This window comes from Tasmannia lanceolata, unplaced genomic scaffold, assembly GCF_043159265.1.
Source record: "Tasmannia lanceolata isolate RefF3 unplaced genomic scaffold, GAP_Taslan_0.1 ptg000013l, whole genome shotgun sequence".
NCBI classification, from domain to species: Eukaryota; Viridiplantae; Streptophyta; class Magnoliopsida; order Canellales; family Winteraceae; genus Tasmannia; species Tasmannia lanceolata.
Genome location: NW_027518690.1, coordinates 17,154,563 through 17,178,009, shown reverse-complemented (window position 1 = coordinate 17,178,009; position 23,447 = coordinate 17,154,563). Strand labels below are relative to the sequence as shown.

Below are 23,447 nucleotides of genomic sequence, written 5' to 3'. Positions count from 1 at the left end.
AGTTAGGTTCTGAAGACAATAATGAATGGACTGTTCAGGTGAGACTATCTTGAGGCCTATCATACTTGTATTTATTTAAATAAATTGTTTAAGTGGAGAAGGAAATCAGATGACTACTCTATTCGATGTTATCGACATGAGTACTGTCTGATTTCAAGGCGGTTTGTAGAAATATTATATGTGTATTGAAATCAGATGATTACTTTGGCATCATCTGATTTCGTTGGAGTCCCCGTATTGGGGTTTGTGGTTGGCTTTGAAGTGTTTAATATCATTTTTTTCTTTACTTCATTAGGCTACCCAGCGGCTGGTCTGGGCTAATTAATGTTGTTTACCATTTTATGATTGATATTCTTACAGATTGTGCACTCTTTAGTTGTAAATCACACTTTGCGGATATTTGTTTTGTTTTTATAATAATTGATTGGAAATTTGAGATTGCCTAGTAATTCTTTTCTACTCTCTTGGTGGACTAGCGCAGTCTTCTAGACTTCTTTAGATATTAGAACCTGTACTAGGAGACATACTCTGTCTCGTTAGGCAATCCTCCTTTGGAGGCAAGCCTCATTTGTAGAATCCTCTCTGAGATTGCACCTCAGTTTGTTCCTCTGTTAATTAGAGACCAATTTGGTCAATTAGTTGTCTTAGCCTTGCTTACCCCTTGCAAGGGCAATGATAAGGTTACTTGGAGCCCATCTTTGTGTGTGTTTGGGAGACCCGCCCGGTCTCATTCTCTCGTTAGTCCTCTTTGTGCGCCGTTTAGTTTTGGGAGAACACCCTACTCGGCTTGGCTTCATACCCCTACCCTTATGGGTATTGGGTTGCACATTTGTTGCACCCTAGGGCTAGGTAGCTGTCCGGCCCGGCTGGGTGTTTTACTTTTGCCAAATATGCACAAGGTCTCTTATTCCTTTTAGACCCGCCCGGTCTCATTCTCTTGCTAAACCTCCTCTTTGTGCGCCGTTTGGTTTTGGGAGAACACCCTACTCGGCTTGGCTTCATACCCCTACCCTTATGGGTATTGGGTTGCACATTTGTTGCACCCTAGGGCTAGGTAGCTGTCCGGCCCGGCTGGGTGTTTTACCTCTGCCAAATGTTCAAATTCGTGTTTTCTTTTCTTTTAGAGAGTCTTTGACTCATTTATCTTTTAGTTGGTGTTTTTGGAGTCTTTGACTCGTGTTTCTTTCTCTTTTAGAGAGTCTTTGACTCGTCTATCCTTTAGTTGGTATTAGTGGAGTCTTTGACTCGTGTTTCCATTTCTTTTAGAGAGTCTTTGACTCATTTATTCTTTAGTTGGTGTTTTTTCGAGTCTTTGACTCGTGTTTCCATTTCTTTAAGAGAGTCTTTGGCTCATTTGTTTTTGTGATGTTGTTATCAGTGGAGTCTTTGACTTGTGTTGTTGTCAGTGGAGTCTTTGACTCGTGTTTCCATCTCTTTTGAAGAGTCTTTGACTCTTGTATCCCTCAGTTGCTCTTTTTGAAGAGTCTTTGACTCTTATATCCCTCAGTTGCTCTTTTTGAAGAGTCTTTGACTCTTGTATCCCTCAGTTGCTCTCTTTGAAGAGTCTTTGACTCTTGTATCCCTCATTTGCTCTCTTTTGAAGAGTCTTTGACTCTTGTATCCCTCAGTTGCTCTTTTTGGAGAGTCTTTAACTCTTTTATCCTTCAGTTGCTTTTATTAGAGAGTCTTTGACTCATTTATTCGTCAGTTACTGCTATTAGAGAGTCTTGGACTCATTTGCTCTTATAATGGTATTATTAGAGCATAGTTTCCCATTTTAGCTCTAGGGTTCGTCCCTAGGTTGTTGTTTTGTATATTCCCTCCGGTCTTTGACCAAAAGGGTGAAAACATCAAAAAATTTTAAAAAATCTAAAGTGTTGAGTTTATAGCGTATTAGGAAAGTTCGTTTCGAACTACGTTGGCTTGATCCTCTTCCACGAGGTACGTAGTGCAGCTTGGGATCTTCATCCCAAGTCCAGCCAAACTTTGTAAATAAAAAATGCTTTAACCCTTCAACTTTAAAACCTTGTTTTTAACAAAAATCTTCCTCTAGAGTTAGGAGTTTGTCCTAGATAGAGAGTTTTAGAGTTAGGAGTTCGTCTTTGATTTGTTGTGTGCTTGTTTGTGTTTGTTTTAGAGTTAGGGGTTTGTCCTAGCTAGGAGTGCCTCCGTCCGGTTAGTTGGCGATTCACATCGCCGACTGATGAGTAGGTCTTGGATACGTTAGCAATCCTATTGTTTTCCTTAGGGCATACAGCCTAGTTACACGTAGGTTGTAGGAACCACCTGCATTAGCTTAAGGCTAACTTGCATTTAGTTAGGGCATATAGGGTGTCCTAAAATCTACAATTCACTGGAATTTAAATAATCGTTCAAGAAGCTTTAATAATTAGTCCGGTCTTTTAGATCGAGTCTAAGATAGAGGTCTAGGTGTCTAAGGCATCCTAGCTTAGAATAGACGCGAAGAACTACGTTGCCTTGATTCTCGTGGAGGCGGGGATACGTAGGCTTCTTTGGATGAATACCAGACCATCCGAGGACTCGGGCTTAATCATTTAGAGTCTTAGGATTTGTTGTGTTGTTATATTGTGTATTTTGTTGTGTTTTCTTACTTTCTTGTGCAGACCCTATACCTTTAGCTGTAGCATGCATGCGTTCGTCCACCAGAACTTAGACACCTGTTAGGCCTGTCACTCATAACCTAGTTGTCATTAGGTGACATTTATTTCGGTTCTTTTGTGTGTGCTTATTTTCATCTCCGAGACATGCATGATTAGATAGACGTTTTCTCGGGGAGGTGTGTTCCCATTTCATATGATTTTCGCCCAAAACTCTTCGAGGTTAATAATAAATGGCATAAGAGACCAAGTGTTCGCACTCGGGCGAATTGGGGGCGCTCTTCGGACCTTCTCCATTCGTCATCAGGCACGGACCTTCTGTATCTCTGGTTATCCATTGCAAACAGAGCATTTGTTTTTGGTTCCATGGCATGTCCATGGATGGCGACTCTGAGTTATATTTTCATATATATCTTGGTTTCGAGCTCTGGCTCCGGATCAGGATGTATCTTTCTTTTTATGTCGCCACTCATGCTATGCTGTGAGGGTGGCATCCGTTTCGAGAGTTCCCTGGCAGAGCTCTCCTTCACATTGTGGAGATCTTAGAGGATTGCAGGAGGGATCTCGCGTCCCTCGGCACCGTCCTCTCGGATCGGGGTCCACACTATCTTACACAAAATGTGATGATTTATTTCTTGCACATTGAGTGTTTGATGGAATGTTTGAGAGAGTTGTTTGAGAGAGATGTAGTCTGTTGGAATTCCTAAATTTCGATGGTGGTGCCTATGGTACGAGATGGATGCTGGAAATGGGAAATCGCCTCAAGAATATTCAGATTAAGAACCTGCAAAATTATGACTGATGAAAAAGGCAAAGCAATTTTCAACTCATTGCTAGAGATAACAGTTGTTCATTGAATCACATTGATTTCTTGATATTTTCGAATTGGTTGCTACTCTGATGCCTTGGACGTTTTCCATCAGATGAAGTTGATGGCCATGAACTTGATGAGATCAGTATTATTGTTGTTTTGAAACTTGCAAGTAACATAAGTTGATCTTATTATTTTTTCCCCTTTTATCTTTTTTACATTGAATACCTTTCATTTTGTATTGCTATTATATCCAAGTTGCCAGATGCTTGGATTTCAAATTTAAAGAAGAATGTTTGGAGTTTAGTACGATAAGTCTTATTGAAGCTTAGCAAAAGAAAATGTCTTGTTGGTTGACGATGTAATGGAAAATTTATTAAAATTTTGATTCCATTCCAATGTTGGTCCGAACATTACCAAACGTTGGAATTGGAATCATGATTGATTCCCTTGTTGAATCCAAATCCTTACCCAAACACTAGAATCGGAATAATCATTCCATTTACGGGGGGAATTGGAATAGGATTGGAATGTGAAGTTGATACCGATTCCTGATTCCGGCAATCCAAACGCACCCAGAGGGCTATGATCAACCTGTAGAGAAGATTTTATGGCACTACATGAAAGGGCCCAACAAGTAAATGGTTTAGATTAGACCTGGCAAAAGCGACCCGTGCCCGCGGGTCGACTCGACCCACCCGCAAATTTGCGGACACGGGTCTAAGTTTTAGTGACCCGTCAAAACTAACCCGCGGGTGACCCAACCCGCAAAAACACGGGTCGGGTCGGGTCAACCCGCGGGCACCCGCATTTTTACCTTATTTTTTAATTTTTTTTAAGAATGTTATCAGCACTACTGTTTTTTATGAGGGAACTCCTCACTTTATAAAAAGTACGGTATGGCCCGTACCATAGGATTATCCAAACTGTCCATTAGATGGGCCATAGCCTAAATAGGTTATGCCCCAAAATTATTTCCATTGGTTGATTAACCCTCCGATCTATAGAGGGTTAGGATCAACCCTCTAACATTCAGATTGGAGGGTTAGGATCATCCTATGGAAATGATTTTTGGAGCATAACCTATTTAGGCTATGGCCCATCTAATGGACGGTTTGGATCATCCTATGGTGTGGGCCATACCATACTTTTAATAAAGTGAGAGTGCGCTCATAAGAAAAAAGTAGTGTTGATAACATTTTCTTTTGTTTTTTATTTTATAAGAATTTGCAACCAAACTTCTCCTATGGCAACTTCTCGGCATGTGGCCATCGTGGTGCAAAGATACTCACATGGCAAATGTTGCTAGCAAACAAAAAAAGTAATCATTACACAAAAAAGTAAAATAGCTAAAATTATAAAGTTTTAAATGAAAAATTACCTAGAAATGGTTATAAAGTTGTAAAATTACGAAAAAATACCAATAAAATATAGCAAGTTATGACAATTACGGAAAAAACAGATGCGGTCAAATCAGGAAAATTATTACAATCCCCATATTTGCGGGTGACCCGCGGGTCGACCCGTCCCACCCGCGGGCCGCGCGGGTAACCTAAATTCTGACCCGCAAAGATGCGTGTCATTTCCTCACCCGACCCGACCCACCCGTTTGCCAGGTCTAGTTTAGATCACTGAAATAAGCAGGCCCCACTATATTTTTTCCCTTAGATCCCCACCGTCTGTCTAACTATAATATGGGATTTGGTAGGGACTTTCGCATGAAGGCATTTCGTGGGTGGAGTTGCATGAGAGAGCAGCCAGTATGGCAATGGAGCTTTTTCACTATGCCAATGGAGTTTTCACGTTGGAAGGAGGAAGGCTTAGGGAAGAAGAAAGAAAAAGGTCAAATGGGTAGGTGAATAACATAGGGATTAGAACTACAAAAAGTGATGGGAAAAAGCAAGGGGGGTATATTTGTCCTAAAAGCCATATTCTCTCACTGACAGCCCCTTTTTTATAAAATTGAAATGTTTATCCTTTGTTCACAATATAACCAAAACTTTGCCTTTTTTTAATAATTTTTCCCAAAAAAAAAAAGTGCAACATCTACATTTTACTTGTGTGTTATAAATAGAAAAAGCATATGTTTTTTTCCAAAATTTTATCAATCTTTCATACATTCTCCAATCTTTTAAACATTTTTCTGATTGAATTATTTCCGAATCCAATTTTTATAATATTTTACTACAACCTTTCCCCATTGAATGTGGATAATTATTCATTCATTGCTTATTTTTCTTAATCTTAATTTGTGTCATTGAATAAGACTCCTACGTAATCATAACCCATCCAGTCACCTCGATATTTCAATTCATACAATGGCCCGCTAGTTTAACGGCCTTGATTCTCATACATTGCTCTCCAAGCATGTAACCAATAGGTAGCATCCTCGGTCCTAATGGAGAGCGCGATTTTTTTGAAAATATCCTTTATATTTTTCATTCATTTTTGTCTATTTGTTAGGAGTATTTTCATTATATTTAAAAATCCGACCCAAAAAGAAACATTTCATTATCTAACTTTTTGCTTTGATGACAATTTGTCTCTTTTCTAGTTTTCTTCCCCTTCCCCTTCCTCATCCTATGCGCTAATGATGAACAACATTAGTAGGAACTAGGACACTTTATGTGAAACGACCAATCACTCCAAAAGCTTAAGCTGTCGGAGATGACGGTATTTAATCACTCCAAATGCCAACCCCTCCTTTTTTTTGGGTTGGCAATTGCATGTGGATTTTTAATATCAAGGAGTTTTGAACCTAGTATTAGAATATGTAAGATTCAACTATTGGATTGGGTGTAGATCTCACCTTTGAATCTTCTTGTGGTAGATTAGTAAGTTGGTTAATGAGGCAACCCATTAGAATAGGCAGCTGGGTTTAATTAGTAAGTAGATTATATTAGAATATTTCATCCTAATCTCTTTCGATAGTTTGCATGATTTCTTTCTATGTTTATCATGCATGTGCTCTATATAAGCACACCTTGAGATCCATTGTATATCATCCAAGAATTAGTGATATCTTCTCTTTAATTTCACACCTAGGACGTTTGCCGTGATAGCATGTGAAACAACCAATTAATTCAAGAGCTTAAGTCGGGGTTGGCGTTAATTTATCTTTTATACTTTGACACTTCCAATTACTTCAAGAGCTTAAGTCGGGGTTGGCGTTAATTCATCTTTTATACTTTTAACACTTTCATGGGTCCTAATCGTGACACAAACTAAACAAGTAGGATTCTAAAACACTTTGAAAAAGGTTCCAAACTTATATTAGGGGATCCAAATATAAGTATCCAAACGGATTGTAAGCAATACGTAAACAAGACATACGTATCCAAACTGATTGTAAGCAAGACATAGGTGGACCTGGTTCCAAGTGGATCTATGGGCATTACTAGCAACCATGGTTTCAAATCTCGGTTTTAGAATGCGTTTCGGTCCTCACCGAAACCCAAATTTCGGCCAAAAATCCGACGAAATCAAAATAACGCGTAATTATCTCGTACAGAATTTCCACTGAAATTTCGGTGGAAATTTGACAGAAATTTCAGGAAATATTAAATAATTATCTAAAATCGAGAATTTTGGGGGAAATCCCTTAAATTTAAAATGAAAATTCGGGGTAAACGAAATTTCGACCAAAATATTGAAATTTCGACCGAAATAAACGACCATTTCGGCTATAATCGATTTCGGTGTCGGTCTTGACCAAAACCCCAAATTTCGGATTTCGGTCGAAATTTAAAACCTTGCTAGTAACTAATAACGAAGATGGTGGGGGCCACATGCCCAGGGTGAGAAGTGAAAAAACTATGTATCCCGCGAGTCACCCTAGCACAAAACTACACAAAAAGGAAACGAAGGACTACTTTAATTTTTGATCCCCGCTCGAACACTACAAAAATGTTCACACCCAAATTTCAAAACCTACCTTTTCAGCCCGCCCTTATTAAATTCCCATTCCCACAATTGAAACCTCATTTCTCTCTCTCTCTCTCTCTCTCTCTCTCTCTCTCTTTCTCCCTCTCCGATTCCTGAAATTCCGTGTCACTAAGAACCTCGGGTGCGCACGTTAACCACCTCGGGTGCGCACGTTAACCACTGCCAGAGATTCCAACGAAGTGCTTCTACTTCTACTCAGATAAGTCACAGACCTCGCTAGGGTTTCAAATCTAGGGTTTCTTTTTTTCTTTTTCCTTTTATTTTCTTTCTGTTTTTTTCTTCATTGATGGAGTCTGAAACCCTAGAGAAAGATGTTTCTGAGGAAAATGAAGAGGTGGAGGAAGAAAAGAGCGAAGAAAATGAGGAGATGAAGAAGGAAAAAGAGGGGAGAAAGATTGTGAAAAAGAGTCCGAAACGAAAAAAAGGGGGTGGATCGAGGAAGAAAGAGGGAGGTGAATCAGGAGAAAAGAGGGGGAGAAAGAGGAGTTTGAGTTCTAAAGAACCTGTTACGCCTGTAGAGAGGGTAGAGAGACCTACACGTGAGAGAAAGACAGTGGAGCGGTACTCGGCTTCGTCTTCTGAGAAGGTTTCTGTGAGTAAGGGTTTGTCTATACAGAAGGTAAGTTGGTTATTTTTTTATTTTTTTTTTCTTGTTTTGCTTTGTTTTTTTTTTTTTTTTTTTGATGGTTTGTTCTAATAGAATTTTGGGTTTTTTGGAATTTCAGGGTAGCGGAACTCGGCTAAAAGACATCCCAAATGGTACATTTCTGTTTCTTTTTCTTATATTTCTTCTTTTTTCTTTCTTTTTTAATTGTAATAGTTTATGGATAAAGTATTATTTTAATTGCATGTACCTGGTCATGTACTCTTCTTGATTTTCTTGATTTTTTTGGATGAAAATTTTGTTAATTTATTTTTATTATTATCATTATGTCTCTTTAAATTGACATTAAAATCATTAATTATTAAAGTTTTTTCTGCTTTTTTTTTTGGTGGTTTGACGTTTCTATGGTAGTGTGTCAAATCTATTTGAGCTGTGTTTGACCCCCCCAAGACAAAAACACTGAACCCTAGACTAAAATCATCAATTGTGAGTAAATTGTAACATTTACGAGGCATTTTCTAATTCAAAATTGACTGATTTGTTGATATGCTAAAGTTGGTTCAACTCACATGACTTTTATATTTGAATAGCATCATCAATTCATCATCTTACAGAGGTAGAATTGTGGAATCTGTTTTCCAAACAGCACATGTCTACTGCTGTGCTAGTGGCATTTTCTCGCAAAACCCTCCATACTTTCTTTACTGCTGTTCCTATTTATCATTGTTGGAATTCAGTGGTTGTTAGGGTTTGAAAGCTCACCCAAAATTTTTAACGGGACCTATGCTGATACATTTACAGATGATCTGTTGGGTCTCCATTTTATTCAAGCAGGGTGATATTACCATTTTTTTTCCTGTTGTCCCCATTTCCATTTTTTAAAAACTTGGGCTTGCATAGTGACCAGACTAACTTGAGATGGCTGCTTCAATGATTGACTTGGCTGAGTGGAAGCAGTATTTCTATTTCATTGATCAGCTGTGTTATTTGCGTATTTGAATTGGTGGGGCCAAAACCAGAATGAATTGGTTGAGTCAATGATTGACCAATTGAGTTTTCAATTTCTCTGTTAGTATATCTTGCCGAATGACTGTCCTTTTTCTTTAAATATCTGTAATGGCAGAATGCTTAGATGAGTGTAGCGGAGAAGCGAATGCTTAGATGGATGTGCGGCCACCCAAGGTTAGATAGAATTAAAAACGAAGATATTCGGAAAAATGTGGGGGTGGCACCAATTGAGGAGAAGATGAGAGAGCACCGCTTAAGATGGTTTGGACATATCCAACGTAGGCCTTTGGATGCTCCAGTGAGAAGAGGCGACTCGTGCCAAATGATGGAGTAAAAAGAGGTAGGGGAAGACCGAAAACAACTTGAGTAGAAACAGTGAGGAAAGACTTGATAGCTAGGAACATAACAAAGAACATGACCTTTGATAGGATAGAATGGAAGAAAATGATCCACGTGGAAGAACCCAACTAGAGCCAGGATTAGAGCCGGGTAGACTCCTTTCACCTTCTTCAAGAAATTTTTCTAAAGGATTCATTTAGCCAACCCCAACTAGTTTGGGACAAAGGCTTTGTTGAGTTGAGTATTTGTAATGGCCGAAGGCTTATTGTACCTAGTTTCTTTCTCATATGCTTAATATCTCCCCATATTGAAAGAAAACCCTTCTCTCAAGTATTGAGATCAATTTGTAGAAATTCGACTGACAACCAAACTGGTATTTGTAGCTTTCTCGGTTAGGCGTCTAGGATCGAGTCCTAGCTCTATTTTTCGGTGATGTGATAGAGTTGCCAATAAACACCAATTTCCTCCTCTCAAAGCCTCTTCTTTCTTCTTCTCTTTCAAAAATACGCTTTACAGTCCAGTTGGATAGAACTGCTTCAACAAACAATTTAAAATTTCAGATAAATTTCAAATTTAATACAGTAGTTTTGAAAAGATTTAAATAGCTAAAACATGTATTAGCAATTCATGAACAAGCTTGATTGTAATTAAAGGTGAAAACATCATAGATGCAGTTCAAACTCTAATATGACATTGTATTGATCAATGTGTAGCAAGTTTTGTGTTTACCAATCAGCCAAAGAGAGGGAAGTATGCCATATGTGTCCATTTTTTGCAAGTAACATTGGGATACTTAACCAAAAACTTCTATTGTTGTTTACAAACATGACAAATAAAGGCCATTTCAAAATAACATGCATAGAACTGACTTTAAAATAAAAATAAAAATATTAACTTGCATAAAATTAATGTCATGCATCCAATTTTGTAAATAACATCGGCATACTTAATCAAAAAAATTCTACATTGTGATACTTAACCAAAAAATTCTACTCTTTCTCTATCTTGTTGCATTGATCGATATGCAGCGAGTTTTGTTGTTTACCGATATGACAAATAAAAGGAATATTAATAATGTGATAGAAGTAATATGTCATATGTATCCATTTTTTAATAATATTGGCATATTTTATCAACAAATTTACGCTTTTTCTATCATATTGTTTTGATTGATCTGTAGCGAGATTTGTTGTTTACCTGTGTGAAAAATAGAGGGAGTATTACTAACATGCATAAAATTAGTATGGGAAGTTTTGTTGTTTACCCATCACTGTAAAAGAATTGTAAAATAACCTTTTATAGGGTTTGATTTTATGGTCTGTTCCTATTGCCGTAAATTAAGCTTTACAGAGTAAAAGTATTACAAAAACTCTTAAGCTTTTATAGGGCTGTGCCGTAATTGTATTTTGGACTTTTGACTGGACTATATGTCTAAAAAATGCCCGCGATTCGTCCATATCCTCATCTCTCTCTCTCTCTCTCTATCTTGCCTTCTCGCTCTTCCGTCTCCCCATCATTCTCCCTCACTCTCCCCCTTTCTCTCATCTTAAAACCATTTTCCCTCTTTACATATATCCTTCTTCCTTGAAGCATCTCTCCCGAGTGACCATCTTATGGATGGGAGAGAAAAATGGTGTTTTCTAAAGCTTAAGGGTATTAGTTTGGGCTCGGGGTTGATAGAGAATCAAATTCGATTTACCAATGAGTCACGAAATGCTATGGTTCTTACATATGATTTCTTAATTTATTCAGAAGTAATTTGGGAACATTTCCCAGATATAGTAAAGAAAGGAAAGGGCAAGAAATAATTGTTTGAACAGTGATACATTTTCGCACCGTCAGTGCTAATTTTTCTTGTGTCGAAGATTAGTAAGACGAGCAATCCCTCCTAGAATCATTTGTTACGTTCATTTATTCCTTGCCGTGTATTTTCTTCCTTGCCCATTATCTAATGGCTCATAAGCTCGCATGAGCTCGGCTCGAATCCTTAACAAGCCGAGCCCGAGCTAGGCCAGGCTCGGCTCGTTAAGGATTTAATATATTTAAATACACACACACATTATATTCACACACATATACAAGTTTATAAGTTATAACCCTAAATCCCTAACCCTAACAGTTGTTACTCCCTTCCCCACACTTCTCTCCCTCCCTCTCCCTCTTCCTCCCCCGACGCCAACTCCTCTCCTCTCCTCCCCCGCCCGACGTCGACGCCCCCCCTCCGGTTTCCCCCTTTCTTTCAAGCTGACGCCGACGCCCCCTCCCCTCCCCTCCCCTCTCCTTTCCCACTCCCTCCCCCGACCCCGACTCCTCTCCTCCCCCTTTCTTTCCCGACGACGTGGACCCCCCCGTATTCTTTTCCTCTCTCCCCAGTCCCCATCTATCACCAACGCCGACATGGACGCCCTTTCCCCGATGGCCATTCCCCCTTTTGATCTTCCTTCTCACTATCGCAATAGACCACAGAGGTATGTAGCTTCAATTTTTTTCTTTTGTTTGTCTTTTTTTGCTAGGGATTTATGGAAATGTTGGGTTACAGAGGAAGAAAGAGGAACCGAAAAAGAGTCAAGTTAATGTGGTGACTGGTGAGTTTCAGATTTCATATTCGACGTGAGCCTCCTTGATAATTGTGTTTGTTCTCAGAAAGGAGCATGCTATATAGAAAATGCAGTTCTCAGAAAAGTTTGTTGCCTTGTTTGTGAATCTGTGATGGCTTGATGGGTATATATGGGCCATCCATGCTAGTTTTGGAATGAAGAAAAGTTGCAAAACAGTTACAGAAGCATGGTAGTCTTAGAATGCTAGTTTTCAGATCTTTTTCCTATCTGGATGCACAATCAGAAGCATGGTAGGGGCAGTAGGCTTTTACATTTACACTGTAGGTGTGCTAGGTAACTTGATTGGGAAGCTCTTTGCCACCAATATTATAAAATGCATTGGGAAATATAAGAGAGAATTAGACAAGCCATACTTTACGATTGAGGCAAATGCTCAACTTGAATTGTTAGAGATAAGAACAAGATCAATATACACAAAACCCTTGAGATTTCGTATGTAAAGGGTGGATAGTTGTGTTTTGTTTTTATTTATATTAAATTTAGGCACCCTTAAGATTTACAATTTTCCCTCTGTGGACCCTGTTCCCGAGGACAGTGAGGGACGGATCCTCCTCATCCTTTAGATCTCCACATGTGAAGGAGAGCTCTACCAAGGAACTCTCGAAACGGTGCCCTCACAGCATGAGTGGCGATATATGAGATATCTCTTAATCATGAGACAGAGCCCAGAACCAAGACATACCTAAAAATTTTAAAGTCGTCATCCATGGATAGGCCATGAAACCAAAATAATACTCTGTGCAATGGATAAATCCAGAGATAATTGGGTCCGTGCGTGGTTACGAGTAGAAAAGGTGTTAGGCACCCTACTCACCTGAGCGCACTTTGTCTCTTATGCCATGTTTACTAACTTTGAAGTGTTTTGGGTAAAATCATACAAAAGGGAATGAACATCCCCGAGAAAATGTCTACCTAAACATGCATTACCCGGGGATGGGCTATATCATACAAAAGAAAAACAAAAACATCCATGCCTAAAGAGGGTTGATATCAGAATCACCTGACATTGGAATAAACACTAGAGTCTGCCGTAGACTAGTGTTAATTCAACACCAGATAATTATGCTACCGATCTCCACTCATCCCATCATCATAATTCATCACATCTAAGAAAGCGGTAAACATATGCATGCACAACTACAGCTAAGCAGGTAATGACAGATATATGAACAAATATGATGAGATAAGATAAAACAAGCAGGAAAATAATAAAGAGCTACAACTAAGCAAATAAGCTAGTAAATATGACAAAATAAGATAAACAAAAAAGCAGTAAAGAGCTACAGCTAAGCAGATAATCAAGATAATAAGCAAGTGACAATATAGATCTACAGCTAAGAATGTGAATGAACAAGTAAAATCGTATAAGAGATATATCTAAAGAGAATGAACACTCAAGATAAAGGAAGAAAACACACTAACATGTCCCTATATAAAAAAAATCATAACAATCAATAAACAACAAGCCCTAAGATTCTGAAAACCCTAAAAAAAATGTGCAACAATATGATCTAGACCTGGATGGTCGCTGAAGCCATCCAAGCTGCCTACGTATCCAAGACTCTTTTTGGAATCAAGTTCAATGTAGTTCAGTGGCTTATTCTAAGCTACAATGCCTATTTGTGCCTAGACCATTAAACTAGACTCGACCTAAAAGACCGGACTTGACTTTTGATTAAAGCTTCTTGAAGACGATTAGTTAAATTGAAGTGAATTGTTCATTTTATGACTCTTTATATGCCCTAACTAGATCCAAGTTTTTCTAAACTGATGCAGATGGGCCCTACTTCTTATGTGCAACTAGGCTTTATCCTAGGAAAACAATAGGCTAACTAAGTGAATCATATTCTAGCCATCAGTTGACAATACGAGAAACTGTATAGTCAAACTAACCAGACAAAGGCTCCTAACTCTAGGACTCTCCTAACTCTAAATCACTCTAAACATCTAGGACAAACTCCTAACTTTAAAGGAATATCTTTTTGAAAACGGTTTTGAAACTGAAAGATTTTTGGTTTAAATGATTTTTTGAAAGGTTTGTAAAGTTTTTTTGAAAAGTTTGTAAAGTTTTATTTGAAAGGTTTGAATGATTTTCTTTGAAAAGTTTAACTGGACTTGAGATAAGGATCTCAAGCTGCCTACGTGCTCCGTGGAAGAGGATCAAGCCAACGTAGTTCGGAAACAAACTTTCCTAATACGCTCCTAAAATCTTTTGACATTTCATATGTTTTAAAATTTTAAAATGTTTTATAATGTTTTTGAGTTTCAAATTTCTGATGTTTTTGGATTTTTAAAATGTTTTAACCTTTTAGCTAAAGGGAACATATAAGAAAACACTCAAGGACAAAATCTCTGGAGCTAAAGGGTAACCCTAAACATGTAAACTAGTGTCCCAGAAAATAAAATGATCCACAAACAAGGAAACTAGTATCCCAAGATAGAAATGAAAATGGATAAGATCCCAAGTAGGTAAGCTATAATAAGACTGAGATAGTCTCTAAAAGGGAAAGAAATATCTATAGCAAAGGATAGACTCCTAATCTATAAAGGCAAACTCTATAGGACAGACTCCTAACTAGAGGATAAATTTCTAACTAGAGGGCTGACTCCCTGTTTAAAGGACATGCTCCTAGTCTATAAGAATAAACTCCTAAACACGTAACATTAAAGAGGGGGTGCAAATAAGACAAAGCATGTCTGACTTTATAAATGGGGAGCTAATAAGTTGAAAAAATTTCTCCTAAAAGAAGAGAAAATAATGAGGTGCTAGTGAGACCAGGCAAGTCTCCTAGACACAGAGGTGGGCTCCAAGCATCCCTATCATTGCCCATACAATGATAAATAAGGGTACAAGATGTCTAAAAGACTGAGTTAGTCTTACAATAATAGGAGGTGCAACTTGTGAGACTTGGATAGTCTTCTAAGGGTAACTCTCTACTAAGACCAAAATGGTCTCTTCAAAAGGGAAATTTTTTAATGGGACAAAGCTTGTCTCCTAGAAGAGAATAACTCACTAACGAGACAAATCATGTCTCCTAAAAAGGAGGGCTCCATCTAGCGCCATCATAGCCCTTGCTATGAGTAGAGGGGATATATAACTAAAAATATCTTTAAGGACTATGCAAGTTCTCTAAATAAAAAGGAAAAAGTGGGGAATGCTACTAGGACCGAGCGAGTTCCCTAAAGGATGGGCTTGGGATGACTCCTTCATTGCCCTAACCCGACGAAAGATTTTCGAAAACCTCTGACAATGTTAAACTCTAGTGACTACCACGAATTCTACTAAAGATCCCAACAACAAGAAGAACCCATAAGACTCTGAAACAACCTCGAATATTGACAAAGAACCTAAAGGGAGGAGACAAGGAATAGAAAAAATAAAAACTCCAAGTGATCTCATCATAGAGGGGGAGTGTCATTATCAAATTATAATGGTGTGAACACTTTCCTTCATTGTTTTTATGACTGTACTTTCATATAGACATCACCTACACTTGTCTTCTAGTACAAGGTTGCCAGGGCGGGATTCGAAATCGGGATTCGATTCGGGAATCGAAAGCGGGATTCGAAGGTTCCGGGGATGGTTGGGAGCGAGATTCGATTGTTCGCTGGGGATTCGCCGGGGAGTCGCCGGAGAGTCGTCGGAGAGCGATAAAAAATTAATAAAAGATAAAATTTAAGGAAAAATACCTGAAAATCAAAATCTAAGCATTCAACTGTACACCATTAAACATAAACATGATTCTCCAAATACTGAAATTATAACAGTTTTTCATTCAGGAGCCAGGAGGCCCAGGACTCCACCATTAAACAAAAAATTCAGTTTCCAAAAAGCGAAATATCAAAATTATTACAGAATTTCTCCAGTATTTTCTAATAAAAAGAAATAAAGTTAGGCTTTTCTCTTTCCCTTCGAATAAACATGATCAGATCGTCTTCTTCCTTCTCCTCTTCCTTCTACATTTTCTGTAAAGGAAAAGTTTAAATAAATGAATTAATATTTATAAGGCTAATATCTTCACTGGGAAATTGAAAGTGTTAAAGATTTTGTACCTCCCCTTGTACGTTCTCCACGCCCTAAGAAACTAGTAATACGACCTTGAGTGTTGGATGGTCGTCCAATTTCAAGTTCCGAGCTACTGACCACTCTTGGAGTCCCAGATCCTGTAGCTTTGTCATTGTCATCTAAGTCACGAATAGTGAGTGAAGGACTTGAAGGTAATGACTGAGATGACGCACGAAATGTAGAAGGTCTAAGGAAATCATCATCGAGATCCTGCAATCGCATATCCTCCATTCTGATAGAGGAGTCATCCATAAGTGGGAACTCTGGGTTGATGTCCCATTTTCTATTTGGTCCTTCTTTATATGCAGCCACATTAAATCTAAATAATAGATTCGAAATTAAATAAATAATCTGACATAAGTAATAAAAAACAATTATTACATGCAAAAACGAAACAAACGTAAACTTGGATAGAAGTCGAAGATTTGAGTGAATGTACACAAGGGTATCAACACGATGTGAATTTAAGCGATTACGCTTTTCATTGTGAATGAAGCTATACGTGCTCCATACTCTCTCTACAGAAGATGTGCTAATAGGCTGTGAGAGAATTTTGATGGCCACTGACTGTAACTCTGGTACATGACTTCCATGAAAGTTCCACCATTTGGTCACACACACATTGGGATCTTTCGCATCCTCCCTGCAAATTTACTGGAAAACCTTCCAACCCTTCCTGTTAAATCATATAACCGACGTCTAGTCGTACCACTCATCTCATCATCAGGGGAGAGATCCGTAATGGCTTCATATACAGCATCCATGATTTCAGGGTCCTTATCTGAAAATAAAATTGAATAATTGATCAGTCGATAACATAAATGAAGATAAATACAATTACATTATGAAAATTCACAATATGAGAAACAATTACATACCTGGGGTGACTCGTTTACCACTGCCTGGTGCTGGAATATTGAGATATGCAGGGTCATAATATTTTGGAGTGAGTACATGAGCCAAGGCATGCATTCGAACATTCATCTTCCCCCATCGTCCCACCACAATACCATGAATATGATTGCACATCTTCGTAATTAATAATGCCAATTTTATGTTCGTCCAAAATTCATCAGAGACTACACAAGTAGTTGTCATCTCGCCCCTCTATCATCACTTTGTCGGTGCAAGCATTCAACCAATCTTTCCAAGCATCTGTTAATAGTGTCATCTGCAACGCCTCCCTTACATCAAGAAGTCTCGTAAGTGTAGTATAATGAGTTGCAAATCTAGTCTTCGCAACTTTTAGCAACTCAAACTTCGAATTGCTTCTAAATATAGCAAGAGCCTGCGAATGATTGGTAATATATTTGACGACATCCTTGCAGGAACGGTAAGTCTCTCTAATCCAACCTAGGTGGTTATGCTTGGTCAAGTCCTTGAATATCAGATTTAATGTGTGAACCACACAAGGAGACCAAAATATGTGGGGATAAACTTTATTAACCTCTGTCCCAGCAAGCTTGCAATTGGCTGCATTATCTGTCAGCACTTGCACAACATTAAAAGGCCCTACTTCTTCAATGGCATCCAACAAAAACTTTGCAATGTTTTTCCCTGATTTCTCCACGGCAGAGAAGTCGTGCGCAAAGAGAAACATTGAACCAAACATAATCGATGCCAGTACATTAATCAGGGCTTTGTTCTTCACGTTTGTCCATCCATCAGAGACAATAGAAAGCCCATGTTCAGGCCATTTTTCTCTCACAACACCTAGATCTCTTGTTACATTCTCTTTCTCATGGTCCAATAAAGTTGTTCTTGCTTTCTCATAAGAAGGCAACTTGTATCCAGGCACAAAATTGGGGGCAATTATCATCTCTTGAAAATATGGAGATCGGAGGACGTTAAAGGGAATCCAATTGGCGGAAAAAAATCGCAGCACTTTATGATCAACATCGTCTCTATCTTTTGCTCTAAAAGACTTGCCAATTGGTGATTTACCAACCTTACTTGAAGAAGTCGCACCGGAGCTGGAAGACTTGCCAAGCATGTCTAACCGTGATTTCTTCAGTGACAGTCTCCCAGGTAAATTCTCTGCTCTTTGGACTTGGCTTCTGATGTGCTCTTGTAATTGTTTGTCTTTTGCAATTGCACTGCAATATGCTATTCCTCGACCTCGACCTCGACCTCTTGGTGCTTTCACAAGGTGTGCGTGCACCCTTGTGTAAGTTCTAGTGTAAACCTTCTTACAGTGCTTACATTTCTACTTTTTGGTTCCCCCATGTCCTTCGCAAGCTTTCTTTCCTTTGACTACGTGTGACCATAAAACTGTCGTTTACCTTACGTTCGGACCCAACACTATGTCCTCATCATAATCTTCTTCCACATATTCTTCATCATAGTTGTATTCTAGGTCCCCTTCAAAAACTATGTCATCATCACCTACACCTTGGCCTTGAAATTCTTGGTTGACAGTCTCGTCCACCATCTTTCCTCAATTGCCTCTGACAAAATCAAATTGTAAAATATTTGAATAAGTATGATAGATATTTTCTACTGTGAGTGTCTTACATGCATGCATGCAAGGGTATGCAGGGGTTGGGTTTCCGTGGGAATTCTTGAGGGTATTCACTATTTTGCAGGGGTAGGGTCAAGAGTTGGGTTTCCCGTGGCGCAGTGTCGAATCCATTGGATTTATATCCAACAGACTGTCTTACGTGGGAATTCCCGAGGGTATTCACTATTTTGCAGGAGTAGGGTGAGGGTTGGGTTTCCCGTGGCGCACTGTCGAATCCATTGGATTTATATCCAACAGATCGTCTTACGTGGGAATTTCCTAGGGTATTCACTATTTTGCAGGGGTAGGGTGAGGGTTGGGTTTCCCATGGCGCAGTGTCGAATCCATTGGATTTATATCTAACAGACCGTCTTACGTGGGAATTCCCGAGGGTATTCACTATTTTGCAGGGGTAGGGTGAGGGTTGGGTTTCCCGTGGCGTAGTGTCGAATCCATTGGATTTATATCCAACAGACCGTCTTACGTGGGAATTCCCGAGGGTATTCACTATTTTGCAGGGGTAGGGTGAGGGTTGAGTTTCCCGTGGCGCAGTGTCGAATTCATTGAATTTATATCCAACAGACCGTTTTACGTGGGAATTCCCGAGGGTATTCACTATTTTGCAGGGGTAGGGTGAGGGTTGGGTTTCCCGTGGCGCAGTGTCGAATCCATTGGATTTATATCCAACAGACCGTCTTACGTGGGAATTCCCAAGGGTATTCACTATTTTTCAGGGGTAAGGTCAGGGTTGAGTTTCCCGTGGCGCAGTGTCGAATCCATTGGATTTATATCCAACAGACCGTCTTACGTGGGAATTCCCTAGCGTATTCACTATTTTGCAGGTATGTTGTACTTGAGAGACTGTATAATATGTCTTTCATCAAAATATAAAACTACATGAAACATTACAAAGATAAGAAATAACATTAAGCAATAATTGAACAATAAAGTTTACTACCATTACATAAGCCCTATTTGAGAATACAAAATAGTAATCAACTAATTAACTATTACATAGATCTGTTACCCGTTCAACAAAATACATCATCAAAATACAAATAAATCACCCCCTTGCACCGTTCCTAGAAGCAGCACTTGACTCAGGAGCACCACTTGCCTCACCAGTCCCATACCATTCCCAAAAATAGTTGTTCACCTCTCCAGAGGTGGGGTTGTTCTGAACGACAACGATGGTACGCCGATTCCAGTCTCTATCAATCGCATTCACTGTCCTCATCTTCAAGGATTGAGGGCGAATGGAGTCCGGTACCGAAACATCCATCATCGCTATGTGATGTTGGGCTCCAAAGTACTGTCGGAGGATCCGCAGAGGCAAGTAAAAGGAAGTGCTTTGGAACCCCATTATCCGAACGCACTTCTGATCAGAAGTTTCAAGGATTGCAGAGGAAATGAGAGCCCATGGGAGAGTCCACTCAATGTCCTTACTTTCGCGACCCTCAAGCCATATAGCCCAACTGTCGCGATCATCGAATGAAACCAACACCTCCCGAGTATTAAAACTCCTCGTCCAGGCTCGTCTTGGCAAAGGTGGTGGAGCCAAAATTCGTAATCTCTCCACTTGCCAAACCTAAATAAAAAAAAGTTAGAAATACTAATTATCCATAACTAAGTACATCATTCAAGCATTTTTAATAAATCATCCAATACTTACATAAAGAATGACGGAACTTCCCGAGAAGTCAGACTCAGATCCAGTAGATCGGCGAGCACTATCTAGGCTATCAAAAAGTTCCGCTAAGACAGTAGGAGCTAGATTTGCACCTTGACGAACTTGATCAACCAAGTCTACAAAATATAATGGAATCAAGTCTGATGACTCTAATCGGCCCGGAAAGAGAAACATTGGATAAGCACATAATGCTAATGCATTTCCACGGCAACGACGATGCTCCATATCCAGTTCTCTACTTGGTGAAAAGACTTGTACTAGCTTATGCACGAAGATACTACTTGCCTGACGGTAGTGACCTAGGGACTTCTGTGGCACGCCAATCAGACGGCTCAATGCCTTATCATAGCCTTCCTTAAAGGAAGGCTTGAACATGGGACCATCAGGAGAAATGCGGAGCATCATGCAAATATCTTCATGAGTCGGACAAAGCTCTTGTATTCCAAAATGAAACACATGCAAAGCTAGATCCTAACAACTGATTGCGGCACGAATCAAACCCCAATCAACACAGATAGTGGCAATATTGCGTAAGCTGCATAGGCCCACCGTGCCAAGATTAACTCCTTCCACTTGATGCAACCCATGGATCCATGCCAGTAAACCATTGTTGGAGACTTCAGCCATTCCACTCGCCATCACTCGTAAAGGCCCCACGTAGGCTCGTATGTAGTCTCATACTATTATCAAATGACAAATGATAAACAATATATCTTATTAGCTCAAAAGATAAGCTAATAAGATAGGCCCATCGTAAGTTAGAGCCAAATTGAGTTTGTACTTTGTACAACTACAATGCTATAATCAGCAATTCAGCACATTAAATTTGAGTCGGAGACAAAAAATCAGCAATTCAGCGCATTCAATCATAAACAATATTTGATAAAAATATTTTTGCACAATGCTACAATCAGCTCATTCAATCTAAATAATATTCAATTTTGAACTCAAACTCAATTCTCAAATTCTAAAATTCCTAAATGTAATTTTGAATCAGTAAACACTTTTGGAATCAAAATTCACATCTCATATAAGGAATATCAATTTGCAACACCTTTAGTGCCACTAACAAGATCATCCATCAGCCCCCTATTTAGCCAAGTATAGGGGCAACTTCTTAGGATGATCCAAAGACCAAAGTTCCAAAGTCCAAAGTCCAAACCAAATGAATGGTTTGGATCATCCTATCAAGTGGGCTCCACTGTACTTTTGAAAAATCACTCAGTCAGTCAGTTGTGCAATATTAAAACATGGTAGTGCTAACATCAGTAGCCAAAAGCCACTGCCAAACTCAAATGTATTTTGATGGGCCACGGCCAAAAGGACTACTGTATTTTGATGGGCCACGGCCAAAACCCAAACATGGTAGCCAAAAGCACTACTGTATTTTGATGCGGGCACTCCTCACTTTATTAAAAATTTAAAAGTATGGTATGACACTATGGCCTGCACTACAGGATGATCCAAACCGTCCATTAGATGGGCCACGGCCTAAATAGGTTGGGCCCCAAAAATCATTTCCATAAAATTGATCCTAACCCTCCGATCTGAATGTTTGAGGGTTGATCCTAACCCTCTATAGATCGGAGGGTTAGGATCAACCTGTGGAATTGATTTTTGGGGCAAAAACCTTTTTAGGCCGTGGCCCATCTAATGGACGGTTTGGATTATCCTATGGTGCGGGCCATGCCATACTTTTTAATAAAGTGAGGAGTGCCATTCAAAAAAACCGACAATTTCACAGAAATTGTGTGAGAATGGTTTCTATGTGAGAAACCATTCCCACACAGAAAACCCATCCCTTTTTTAGTTTTTTAAAAAAAAATAGAAAAAAATATAAAATACATACCTTTTCTTCTTCTTTCTTCTTCTTCTTCTTCTTGTCAGCGAGAATCACGGTGAGACCGGCGGTAGTGAGAGAGGAGAAGGGGAGTGAGAGGGGCGGCAGTGAGGAGGAGAAGAGAAGAAGAAAAGGGTTTTTTTCCTTTTTTTTTAGGGTTGACTTTTATTAGCTTTTAAAATGAAATTACAAAAAAAACCCCACTCAAAATACCCCCCTTACTGTTAAAAAATGGCCATAAATGTAATTTCCTGTCAAAAAGTTGGGATTTGCGATTCCCTGTACTAAAAAACGGATTTAATGTAATGGGAATCGCAGTTTTAACTTATGTGATTCCCGAATCATTACGAATAAAAACCGCGGATTTTATTTTCATAAAACGTGTATTTACAATTCCAGAATCACGGTTCCGGTGAAAATAGAATCGCGATTCCCAATTCCGATGGAATCGATTCGGAATTCCCCAGAATCGGGGAATCGAATCGAATCACGATTCCGATTCGCGATTCGGGGAATCGCGAATCCCCACCTTCAGGTGCGAATCCTGCTTCCTTGTTCTAGTATTATTTGAGGTTTTAAAAGAAGTTCGCACTAGCTGCAAAAAGAAGTTAAAATAGCAAGCCGAGCTTATGCAACAAGCTTATGTCAACACAACCATATTTTGATGTTTCCTAGATCCATCTTGCCCCTTAACATCAAAAGGCTGTCAAAATATTACCATCTTTTCCAAAAAGACATATCAACCAAAGAGTTTATGGTCAAGATGAGTTTGTGTAATTATCCTCATACAACAGCTTTTATATGAAATGGCATTAGTGGAAAATATTAGCAAACCCCTCTTTCATTCTTTATCACAAAGGGAAAAAAAAATTGTCCAGATGTCATCATACCTCGATGAGCAGACTAAGGGAGGAAAAATTGGCGTGATGGTAATATGAAGCAAATCAAAGACATACTACAAATTACTTTAGAATGGGAAAGACATTTCATTCTATATAAAAAAAATTAGAGTATTCAAGGGGACCCTTGGAAGAGAAAACCTACACCAAAGCTATTGGTCTATATGAATATTATCCAAATCACAAAGATATTATCATTTAGGAATTGTTGGGATAAATTCCAAGAATAAGGTCATATTATTTGAAGGTCGAAACCCAACAGATTTATACTATTTGACGATCCAAGAAAAGCAAGATCACTTTACTTAACTATCCAGATCATTCATTCATTTACTGCACCTCAATTTGAACCCGGAAAATCTTCCCTATAAGATGATCCTGATCGTCCAACTTATGATGATTTCAACATGATTTTAATTGTGAGATGGCGGAGAAACGAAGAAAATCACCAGATCTCCTCTTCTTTTCTCTCTATGTTTTCTAATCCTTTGCTCTCTTTGTGGCGATCT

The 23,447-nt window shown here is 39.0% G+C and overlaps 1 protein-coding gene across 1 annotated transcript in view; it reads left to right on the top strand.

Moving 5' to 3' along the window:
- Nucleotides 1-7,364: 7,364 nt before the first annotated feature.
- The window catches only part of LOC143889907 (DEK domain-containing chromatin-associated protein 2-like), a 33,019-nt gene continuing 16,936 nt past the window's right edge, over nt 7,365-23,447 (top strand). The window contains exons 1-2 of the mRNA XM_077394304.1: nt 7,365-7,993; nt 8,100-8,133. Coding sequence (XP_077250419.1) covers nt 7,661-7,993; nt 8,100-8,133 — 367 coding nt within the window. The 5' untranslated portion in view covers nt 7,365-7,660. The remainder of the gene's footprint in view (nt 7,994-8,099; nt 8,134-23,447) is intronic.